At 45.6% G+C, this 12,302-nt stretch overlaps 2 protein-coding genes across 2 annotated transcripts in view; one reads left to right on the forward strand and one right to left on the reverse strand.

The window, feature by feature from the left end:
- Positions 1-12,302, reverse strand: part of CTNNA1 (catenin alpha 1) — a 113,195-nt gene that overhangs the window by 50,193 nt on the left and 50,700 nt on the right. The gene's annotated exons all lie outside the window — the stretch shown is intronic.
- Positions 4,386-6,274, forward strand: LRRTM2 (leucine rich repeat transmembrane neuronal 2). The gene is made up of 2 exons (XM_065644371.1): positions 4,386-4,389; positions 4,728-6,274. Exons 1-2 carry the CDS (start codon positions 4,386-4,388, stop codon positions 6,272-6,274), a joined length of 1,551 nt encoding a protein of 516 aa, XP_065500443.1.

Here is a 12,302-nt window from a genome sequence, read left to right on the forward strand (position 1 = left end):
CAGGAAGAGGGAGCCACAAAGTGTGACATGCGTTTCAGTGGTGGGTTTATATCTGAGGTCTGATGGTTGAGGAAGCAAGACTAAATGCTGGTGTTTTGCAGGAAGGAGTCTCCCACGGTGAGTCATAGAATCGTTTTGGTTGGAAGACCCTTAAGACCATCAAGTCCAATCGTTAACCCACCCCTGGCACTGCCCCATGCCCCTGAGAACCTCATCTCCGTCTATTCAACCCCTCCAGGGATGGTGAGAGCCACGAAGATGCTGAAGGGAGTGGAGCATCTCCCGTGTGAGGAAAGGCTGAGGAGCTGGGGCTCTGGAGCTGGAGAAGAGGAGACTGAGGGGTGACTCATTCATGGGGATCAATATGGAAAGGGCGAGTGTCAGGAGGATGGAGCCAGGCTTTTCTGGGTGACAACCAGTGATAGGACAAGGGGCAGTGGGTGCAAACTGGAACACAGGAGGTTCCACTTGAATATGAGAAGAAACTTGTTCCCAGCGAGGGTGCCAGAGCCTGGCCCAGGCTGCCCAGGGAGGTTGTGGAGTCTCCTTCTCTGCAGACATTCCAACCCACCTGGACACCTTCCTGTGTAACCTCATCTGGGCGTTCCTGCTCCGACAAGGGGATTGCACTGGATGAGCTTTTGAGGTCCCTTCCAGCCCCTGACATCCTGTGATCCTGTGACTCCACCACTGCCCTGGGCAGCCTGTTCCAATGCCCGACAGCTGTTTCTGGGAAGAAATGTTTCCTGATGTCCCATCTGAACCTTCCACACCAAAGCACAGAGCCTGCATGGCATCATCTAGGATTCAACCCGAACCTGAATGGGCATAAAGACGCCTGGGTTCCCCGTCCTGCACCCACCCCAACGTCCCTCCCCAGCGCTGGGCTGCAGCACAGTGGCACCGACGGAGAGGGGAGGACTGGCAACGCTACAGCCAAACATCTGTGCTCGTCTCCTCTGCCTCACAGCCTTACTGACACAGCACCAAGGCTATCTTCTAGCAGAAAAAGCAGCAAATGACTATGCAATGTTCCCACAATCCCCAGCAGGCTACCATCCAGCAATCGTTTCACCAGGCAGAAGGGTGAGCTGTGTGTTCGCGTGGTGCCGCGCATGGGGCCGCAGATCCCGGGTGCCCCAGCCTCACTGCAATGCCATCCTCCAGCTCCACGGCACCACAGAGTCACGCAGCCCACATCTACATCAAATAAAATTAGCTTATTTGTTGTTCTTAATCCACTAGGAAGGCTTCCACAAGATGTCAGCCTAACTAAATGACAACACTAGCCTCGGGGTGCAATTCTACTTTTTCAGCATGTGCACTTAGCAGGAAAACCAGTTCTGTTGCTGCTCGAGAAGTGGGGTAAGGGAGAAGCCCCCAGGAGGATTGTTGGGTCCCAGCAAAGCTCCTTCCTGAGGCGGACACGCCAGCTTCCCTCTCCGTGCTGCAGGTGACAACTTGGGCCGCTGCTTCGAAGCTCCTGTTCTGGCACGAGTCCCCAGATGGCACTTGTACGTGGTTTTCCTCGGCATGCAAGCGAGCTTTCAGAAACACCACCATGGGAGTTTTGCTGGCAGCTGGGGTTTATTCCCAGCCTATGACACCTTGACACCCCGGGCAGCTCCCAAGGAAAAACGTGAATATTACCGCACAGTGCCGGACTTAAGCTTTTGGTAATATCTGTTATTTCGTGACAAGCGCACATAAAAACATGTTTCGCTAAGAAAAGCGCCTGTAAAGTTCATGTTAGCAGTTTCCCAAACAGGAAACGCGCTGGCAAGGTGCTAAATAGCCCTTGTTTGGTTATGGGCCAAAGAATGCAGAGCTTTCGAAAGGAAGCAACTTACCGTGTTTGAACATTAACTCTGTGCCAAATTACACAATTTTAACGTGGGAGGAACCTACCAACAGATACTGATGCAAAAAGCAAAATGTTTCCAAAAGATACCTAAATTCAGCCTCTTGGTAATAGCAGAAATAGGTAGCACAGGAGAGGAGTAACATTTGACCCTATAGCCTGTGTAATTTTATTAATGACACTCTTTGGAACGTTGTTTTTAAATGTTATGTTATTGTATTTAAATGCTATTAAAATTCAAATCAGCACTCCAACCAGGATTTTGCAGCAGCTGAGCTGCTCTGTAACAGAACCGCAGGTCCTCGGGTGCAGGAATCCAGCAGACAGCTGGCAACTGACAGCCAAGCCTGGAGTGCCGCTTCTGCACCTTTGGTACAGTGAACATTCCATGTGAAGAAACTCTTTAAATAGGTTTATGTCATTTCTGTGCAAAAGTGAAAACATTTACTAAGGCAGAGCAATTTAAGAAATTCATCTAGCATTTCCTAATTTGCTTTATCATGAGTTACTTTCCTGAGTTTTTCTGGTTTGCTTTGGTTTTTTTGGGTGGGTTTGAGGTTGTCTTTTTGTTTGCTTGTTTTTGAAGAGGTCACCTTCTCCATCCCTTTCCTTTGCCCCTAGCACTTCCCTCGAGCCCGCTCAGAGAGAAGGCATCGCAGGCAGGGTTACAGCTATGCCATGGGACTGCTAAGGCAGAAAACATCACGTTAGTTTAAATAATACCTCTAAGGAACCAAGGCTTAATAACACGAGTGGTCACTTTATTTTAAATTCTTCTTCTGACATAACTCAGCATCTTCCTCCATCAGCATGGGAAGTGTGTTATTCTCAGCTCATCCCGTATCTTGGGGTCGTAAGCGATATCTCGAACACTCTCAAGTGCCTTCAACTACGTTATTGCTTTAGCTCTCAAGGTGAAAATAAAAGATCCAAGTTGCTTGGAGTGAGGAGCTAACACCTCCCTGCCTCACCCATGTCAAGGCCAGAGCAGCTGCTCTGGAAGCTTTCCTGCACAGGCACACAAAAATCCTAAAACCATTTAAAAAAATTAAGTCAAGTCTGTTCATTTCCCTTTCGGTACCAGCTGTCCCAGAGGAGAGTTTGCTCCAGATAAAAGGGCGATGAACTTTTGAAAGCAGCAGCCACGGCAGCACGTTTGCCTCCTCCATGCTGCCCGTGCACGCTCGGCTGTCACAGCACACACGGCTTCGCAGGGTCACCGGTTCCAAAAATGCTAATTTCTGCATCTCTACAACACAAGGGATAACTGTCATGGACCCATACCACAGAGAGATGCTAACGGCAGTAGTGTCCCCCCTTTCACGGGGGGCTTCTGACACCAGAATGTAACCGGTGACCGCGAGGAAGCCCTCAGAGCGCTCTGAGCCCCGACGGTAAATGCCAACCTCACTTCTCCTGCACTCCCGGCCCCAGGAAAAAGCAAGTACAAAAACCACCGGCTGGGGGGAAAAAAATAGATTTGCTAGTTTCATAACTGCATGCTGTCAAGCTGGATTCCAATTAAATTTTTCCTGTGCCCTAAAACGAGCTTTGCTTCTTCCAGAAATTTCTCATGGCTTGAAAGGTTCGCTCCCGTCCTTTGCTCCGGGGCTGTGCGCTGTACTTTCTGACACGCCACCTTCATCTACATGACTGTTCTCTCCCTCCGCCACTTTTGCAGGGACCACAGTTGTCAGGCGTAGCTTGAAGCTGCCAAATCCCTCTCACCTCCACAAAAAGCTGGTGCTAAGCAGCATCCTCTATTCAACCCGTGCATGTTTAGCACCCAAAAGTTCCTTTTGTCGGCGATGCTGAAGGGGAGCGGCAGCAGCTCGCGCTGAGGCGCTTCCAGCCACAGCTCTGCACGCAGCGCGATGGAGGGGGGGAGCGGGGCTGCTGCGAGTCTTCCCTATTCCTTCTATCGTGGGGACCAAGGACTCCTACCGTCCATTTATTTTGCCCCCCCTCCTCTATCAGTGGTCTTTAAAACGATCACAGTATGCAGCACAATGCTTTAAAACAGCAAAGCTTCTGGAAAACCCAAACAAAAGGAACGTCACCGGGTGACGTCAGCCTATATACAGCCCTGTGTGGTCGCAGCGCATAAGCAAATCCATTCTTGTGCCGCTTCCCTGAAAAGCTTTTCAGTAAATGCACTCATGCTACTACAGGAGCTTCTCTCAGCAATAAGCCACCCATCTGCCATCAACAAGTTAGGACGAAAGGGAGCCACAGCTGCGCAAAAAGGAAACGTGAGCTTCAATTAAACAGCTGAGCAGCCGCTGAGGATGAAAACTTGCATTAAGCGTTGATTTAAAAATTGCAGACCTGTTAGAGGAGATCAAGGCAGTGATTTCAAAAGGAATATTCCAGGAGAGCATCGTGGATTCAATTTTGCACCGATATCAAAGGACACCAAGCCCAGTAAATTATTCAAAGGCTATCTTACATTAGAGCCTTTTACAGACTCACGGCGTTGAGTCTAAAACTACGACTGAATGCAACCTCCAATGTGCTCAAAAGAATGGGTAAGTTCCTGCGTTTCTATATACCTTGTCTAATGAATGACCGGCTGTGCTTTAAAGGAGCAGTTAGGTGCTAAAGCAAATTTTTCTGCACTGAACCTTATGAAAAAAAGTGTTTTCCGATTGTGACACTATAATCCTCTGTAACAGAGCTAAAGACTCAGACTAAGTGTAATATCCAAGTATTCTGTGTTTCATAGTAAAAGTTGTTTCTTGCATTTAGAATTAGCTTGTCGGAAATGCATGGCAATGTTATCTGCAGTGAAATCTTCCATGGTGATGTTCAAAGTATACTGATAAGGCTATCCTATCTTGTTGTTTTCCTAAATTATATTCTGCAGGCTTACATTTCAAGTGGCCATTAGGGGCTCGTATGCTGGCAGCACTATATGCAATGAGTATGGTTTTAAAAATGCTGCCTGCCTTGGGCATGGCTTGTCCACCAAAATGTCGCTGTGAGAAGCTGCTCTTTTACTGTGACTCTCAGGGGTTTCACTCAGTGCCAAACACCACTGAAAAGGGCTCGCTAGGTTTGTCACTGAGGCACAATTATATTTCTGAACTTGAGAGGGATCAATTTGCAAGCTTCAGTCAACTTACTTGGCTTCACTTAGATCATAATCAAATTGCTACAGTCAGAGAAGATTCTTTTCAAGGACTGTATAAACTTAAGGAATTAGTCTTAAGTTCCAACAAAATCTTTCATTTGCCAAACACAACTTTTAGCCAGCTGCTTAACCTGCAGAATTTGGACCTCTCTTTTAATCAGTTATCCTCTCTGCACCCCGAGCTCTTCTACGGCCTTCGCAAGCTACAGACATTGCTCTTGCGTTCCAACTCCCTGCGGACCATCCCGGTCCGCCTGTTCTGGGACTGTCGTAGCCTGGAGTTCCTGGATTTGAGCACAAACCGCTTGCGAAGTTTGGCTCGCAACGGATTTGCAGGATTAATCAAGCTGAGGGAGCTTCACCTAGAGCACAACCAGCTGACAAAGATTAATTTTGCTCACTTCCTCCGGCTGAGCAGCCTGCACACGCTCTTCTTGCAGTGGAACAAAATTAGCAACTTGACGTGTGGGATGGAGTGGACCTGGAGCACCTTAGAAAAGCTCGATTTGACTGGGAACGAAATCAAAGCCATCGACCTAACAGTCTTTGAAACTATGCCTAACCTTAAAACCCTCCTAATGGATAACAACAAGCTCACCACGCTGGATTCCAAGATCCTGACCTCGCTGAGGTCCCTCAGCACCGTGGGCCTCTCGGGCAATCTGTGGGAGTGCAGCCCCAAGATCTGCGCCTTGGCCACATGGCTGGGGGGCTTCCAGGGGCGCTGGGAACACTCCATCCTCTGCCACAGCCCCCACCACGCCCAGGGAGAGGATATTCTGGATGCCGTGTACGGGTTTCAGCTTTGCTGGAATTTATCGACTGTTGTCACCCCCGTGGCTACGACGGACGCGGCTCCCACTACCGAGTCCACAAAAAGAATAAGCTCTTCTCATTTCCATATGGGAGACAAAGAGATTCCAACCACGGCAGGCATGGTCGTCACCACTGAAGAGCCGTTCCCGGAGCCAAACAATGCCATCTTCACTCAGAGGGTAATTACAGGAACAATGGCTTTATTGTTTTCTTTCTTTTTTATCATTTTTATAGTGTTCATCTCCAGGAAGTGCTGCCCTCCCACATTAAGAAGAATTAGGCAGTGCTCAATGATTCAAAACCACAGGCAGCTCCGATCCCAAACGCGGCTGCATATGGCAAACCTGGCCGACCAGGGACCCTATAACGAGTACGAACCCACCCACGAAGGACCCTTCATCATCATTAACGGCTACGGACAGTGCAAGTGTCAGCAGCTGCCCTATAAAGAATGTGAAGTATAATACCCACATGCCATCACAAAGTAAATCAGATAAGTAACCTATTTTAAAATTGTAGGGGACCTATATCAGATTCTAATTTTTACAAATGTTGACATAAAGCCTAATTTTCCAAGCTACTTAATGGAAACATTGTTTATGGAGTGGTGCAGTATTTTTAAGTTTTTTTTAAAAAATAAATCCATAATATTTTCAGTGTTAAAGAAGCAATGACTACATTAAACTTGCACTCCTAATGTTTAAAAGTCTAAAGAGACGCTCACCTCAAACTATGTAAAATGTTTCATGTTATGTAATTATACGACTGTGTGTAAACATTTATACCCAAGTCTCCATATTCTACTTTTTCTAACGAAAGCAGTGCGAGAGGAAGGATGCTGGGTATCTGTACAGAGATCTACGGGGGGACATACGCTCCGTTTGTTCCACCGCAGCTGTAGGATCCCAAACGCTCCAGCTGGCTCCGCTCACTTGAAAAGCTGCTGGGGAGGAAGATTTTCCTCCTCTGATAATTTCACACCAGTAAAAAAAGGGGAGGAGAAAAAGGGAAAAAAAAAGAAAAAGGCGGGGGTGGGGGGAGGTAACAAAAGTCCAGGTGGGGATTTAAGAGCATTGGAGACGGGTGAATTTATTTTAAATGCAGTTTTCCTATCTGCATATTCATAGTTTGGCTTGCTTCAAAGGACATTGCTCAGGCTCCCGACAGACACAGAAAGGAGCTGTTCCCAGGGTCACAAATTAGCAGGACGACTCTCCAGGCGCTTCCCAAGTAGGCAGAGCAGCTTATTTAGGAAAGCTCAGTATGACAGGATCAATACTAAATATTAAGTGCATTCAATTCTTATCGGCTCCCTGGTTTGGCTTCATGATGCTTTTCATGAATTCAGGCTAATTACTTACGACAACCAACAAACAGCATTTCAACGCCTTTTCATGTCTAAATACCCTTAATACAAGTTTTTCTTAATTAAAAGTAAATATGAAGCGTGAGGTGAAGCTGGAAGGAAGGAAGAAGCGTGTCTTTGTGCCCCCGCCGCCCCCGGCTGCGCCTCCCTCGCTCCTGGCAGCAATTTTCATGCACTAACTCCACTGGTTTCTCTGGAGACAGAATGAGCCCCTGTAATATAAGCTCTCACTTGTCCTCCTCTTCCAAAAATTCAAGGTAATTACTAGTTTTAAGAAAAAAAAACCACACCAAAAAATTACATACCTTCTGATAAGTTAGGATAATATGATTAGTCTATAGAATAGTTCACTGAAAAATGTTTTGTTTCTTACTTGATACGGGACAGAATCTAAACTAGTATACCATTTTTAAAAAGCTTATATAAATATATACACACACGCACCTCATTCTTAAGGAGTAATTTGATTTCTTTAGCCAGAAGCACCATATTGCTATTTATCCTATATTCTGAGATTCTCTGTAAATATTTGCAGATCTATGCAGCGATGGTGGTATCAGATGCCACGGGGGCGGGGGGTGGGGGGTCTGCAAAAGATGACATTATTTTTAAGTCAACTGCTCAAATATTGTAAACATTCTAACCAAAGCTAAAAGGACCAGAGGGATGGAAATTTTTATAGATATATATATATATACATGTATGTATAACTAAAAAGATGTGTTGTGTCCAATGCTGCAGTGTTGAACAGTTACCAGCACACACCGATGAAGAAAAGAGATTCCTCACAGTGTTGACATACCTTGAACGAATCAGTAATTACAGTATGCTAATTGTGTTGTACTAAACTATTCTGCAAACTTTTTAAAGAGAAAAAAAAAAATCACTGCATAAAAATTCATTTGCTATTTCACTCTGCTTTATTATATCTGTATTACCACTTAGTGAGGTATTTAGGGTGCAATTATACAACAGTTTGATGTTTTATTGTGAAATGAATTCGTCCAAGACAATTATAGCAAGATAAGTGTGACTTCTGTTAAGATTTTACATAAAGTTTTTCAGTTACTGGTTTTGAAGATATTAATTTGCATCGTTTTACTTTTACATACAGTGCCCTTACTATAAAACAAATATTTTATTTACTTGCTGTGACTCTGTACTTTAATGAAGAGATTCTACGGTTTTCCATAGAGATAACCTTTGAACCCTCCTTTCTGTTCATACTCCAATGAGCCGATTTACACCTATTGTAGAAAATCAATTACTGCTTTTAACCGAATACAATAAATCCTGCAGAGCAGGTGGACAAAGAGCAAATATTCTGTATGATTAAATCCCACATGAGCCAGAAGGCCAGACCTAAGCTGATAAATACAAAAATGTGTTGGCATCCAAGGGTATTTAGCTGCTTGTAGACAGACTTGCTTCACTCCTTAGCACGAGTGAGCGCTCACGGCTCTGACCTTACCTCCAGGCGCTTGCTCTGCTTTTATTTTTATATATGCGTGTGTGTGTGTGTGTATGGGGCAGGTGAGTGCAGCCCCCTGTCCCTGCCCGGGCACCTCCCTCCCCTCGCGTTACCCAACACCAGAGGCCGCACCGGCAGCACTCAAAAGCAGACGCTTTTGGGGTGATTTTCACGTCTATCTGTAGGATACCAGCAAAGAGAGCGAGAACTGAACTCATTCATTACACTGGCAGGCAAATAATCTGGCTAGCCCACCACCAGCCATGGGATGGCACTGAACCCCGCTGTCCCGGCTGCACTCCCAGCTGCCAGGCGGCTCCAGAGGCACCTTCCACGTGCTCACCACAAACGGCCACTTGACCAAAGCCCAAGGGTTCCTCGCCAGGAGGTGCCTTCCCAACACCCCAGCTCTGCGCAAAGCCCACTCCGCCTTTATCAGCTTATCATTATGCCCAAGAGGAGCAAATCTAACGCTGGATTTAATCCTCTCCCCCACCCCAGGCACTCGCACCCATTTCCCAAGGGCTGTTCCAGTGCCTCTCAAAGCAAACACCCCCAGGCACCAACTCCTCTCCCCCACCAGCATGCCCAGTTCATACTGGTGCCGCACCGCTCCACTCCACTGGGACCCTGCACCCGCTAACGTGCAGCCCGTCTCCAGATGCTGTGGTTTATGTCTGCCATTTCCAAACCCATTTGTTGCCAGGTTCCAGGCGTAAGCAAAGCAATTCCACAAACATTACATTTAGGATAACAGGTATCATAAAACCCGCAGAATGTCAAACACGAGCAGCGAAGTCAACTTGAATTCCCTGAGGAGGGCTAGCGAGCGGCAGGCAAAGCCACCGCTCTGCGCAAGGACACCACCGGAGGCTCTGCATGTTTATTTTTTTTTTTTTTTGAAAGTTACTGTCTTCCATTCTCAACTGCTTATGACTCTTCCAGGCAAGGAGGGTTTTGTAATAATTGCATTGCTCAGCAGCCTGATTTGTTTTGTTTATGGAACAAGAAGCATGATGATTTGGTTTCAATTAATCGTATTTGAGTATGAGCACTGGCTGATGACAAGAGGCTGTTAACTTGCTCTCTGTTGCACAGCCTCGGTTTTTCCAGACACTAAACGGCACTCCAGGTGTCTCCCCACCCTTGGGGACAGCCTCACTCAGAATTCAGGGCCTTGGAGAAAGGAACATTGCTGCTGCTGCTGCTCTCGAGACCCTCAGCCCATGCACAGATCTCCCCCCAGCTGCTTCTCCTCCCCACCCTCCCGTCACTGAAATGCAAACCCAGCAGTGCAAGTTCAATCCTTGAGTCATCATCCTGGAACAGGTCTGAATTAATGCTTTCAGTTCCCCTCTCATTAGACGCTCTGCATTAGGTCATCGTTTCAATGCACACAACTAAAAACCGCTCGCTAAGGAGCGCGGTGGGTTAGCGCTCAGTCTGCAGCTGAAGGTTCCTCTGCACAGAGCTCCCGTCTCTTATCAGATGGAAACATAATTCGTGCCGCTATATCAATGTTTGGGTTTGTTTGCTTTTCCCCAAGCAGAAATGATCTGATTTTGCAGCGATAAGCCTGCATGCTAATCTAAGCGTCTGAGCTTATGTCCCATTACCCCCCTTAGAAGACAGTGGCCTATTGCTAACACACAAAATCAGAAATATCCAGTGACTTTAAACCAGAAATCTGCACTACACTTATTTTTTAATGTGTCTAAGTTAATTTCTATAGTACTTTAATGAAAACAAAGTTCATTTAATTTTGTGATCTGCGTAGCTATCAAAAACCATCTGTTCAGACTTATGAAACCTGCCCAGAAGCTGAATTTCATCTTTCTTCTGAAGTTTTCCATAAAAATCAAGAGTTCAGAGAGGGATACAGTATTTCTCCTCCCTCAAAATAGGAACAAGCAAGGAAACAATAAAAATTAAAGGCAGCTGCAGAGCAGCAGCTCCTCCCTCCATTGCAAAGAGTCCTGTTCGATGGAATGGGTGCCAGGCTTTGCTTTTTAAGCCACCACAATGCTCAAAGATCATTGCAGAGTCATCTGGAAATTCAGCACCTCACACCTTGTAGAAAAACCTTTTGGGAGTTATCTAGGGAAAGAGAACAGAAGCTTTGATGGATATAATCAAGCCTCAGATGGAGCAAAACTTGGGCTAAGGTCAAAACACAGTAGCTTGTGCACCTCTGGTGTAAGCACTGAAAAACTACACCTGCCATCCTTCCACCACTGCCTTGTGAAAAAAAAAAAAAAAACAAAGAAAAAAAAAAACCACACCCCATTTTTCTTTTTACTAATAAAAACATTAGTAAGTGAACTATTCTACCAACTTAGCAACCAGAGATTAAAGAGTCCTAGATGCATTGTATTTAAATTATGTTTAAAGAGTCAACTTCTGGTGGGAGGGGGTGTAAGTAATGAAGTTAAAAAAAAAAGTGTAGTGTACAGAAAGATTTTGTTATTAAAATTGTGTATACTGTAAAACTGGATTTGCCTCTTTCTTCTTCCCTTTTCAAACAGAGGTGTCAAAAGCTCATTTTTTAACAACATGTACAGACCAGTCTACATCGGAGCAGATAATTCAGGTTTGGGCCAGTCCATTTGCCATAATCCTATCAAATCCAGCACCTTTGGTTATATTACAGTAAATGAGGTGGTCTGCATGGGCTCTTCCCAAACAAGGTGTCTCTTGAGTGGCAGAACTGGTTTGTATGAGCTCCAGCCCTGGGTACCCGGCAGGACGCCCATGGTCGTGGTTCAGGCAGGAGCAGGCGTTTCCAACAGGAACACTTGGCCAGGAATTCAGCGAGGACAAACAATCCCTAACGTTTAGGGATGTCAAACCAGCAAGACATCACTTCAGCTCTGAATTACAGCCATCTAGAAAGTGTCAGAAATACATTCACCGTACAAGAAGTGTTCTTTATGTGGGCTACTGCAATGAACGTAGCATTCAAACTCGCAGTGCCTCAATAACAGGAGGAAGACTTCTGATTTAGAGGAGTGACAAGTTCACAGACACAACCCAAGAAAGCCTTGCTACAACAGCTGAACAAAGGAACAAGTTGCAGGATGTTCCAAGATGATCACATGCACTGAACTGCCAGCTAAAATCACTTAGTAACTCAGCTTTAGCTGCATTTACTCTTTTTTTTTTTTTTCCCCCCAAAAGGTTTGGCTGGAATAAGTTCTCCAAGGTTTTAAATGTCAGTTGGCTAACTACCTCTCAAATCCTTCTACTACTTCAAAGAAGCAAATAAGTCTATTTTCTTAAACTCTCAAAGAGACTAACTTTAAGATAAAGAGTATCTCAAAATACAAACCCAGTTGTTTTCACAAGCAAAGGTAAGATACATGAAAGTAGTATTCTGAATATACTATGCAAAGCCTTTAAATCCAATTAGTAACAAGGAAATGTCACCATCACTAGCCACTTATTTTTAAATGTAGGCTGTGTTAAGACAGCTGCAAAAAAACCTGAGACTCCAGAGAGGGCCGCAGGAGTCAGCTGAAAAGCGCAGCACAGCTGGGCCAGCGCCAGCTCGCTGCTCTGAGCGCACGGGAGGGACAGGATTCAACCGCAAAACCCTCGTGCTAACGTTTACTGCAACCTGTTCCCAAGGAAAAAAAGCTTTATGAAATCCTAACGC

Source organism: Caloenas nicobarica, chromosome 13, assembly GCF_036013445.1.
Source record: "Caloenas nicobarica isolate bCalNic1 chromosome 13, bCalNic1.hap1, whole genome shotgun sequence".
NCBI lineage: Eukaryota > Metazoa > Chordata > Aves > Columbiformes > Columbidae > Caloenas > Caloenas nicobarica.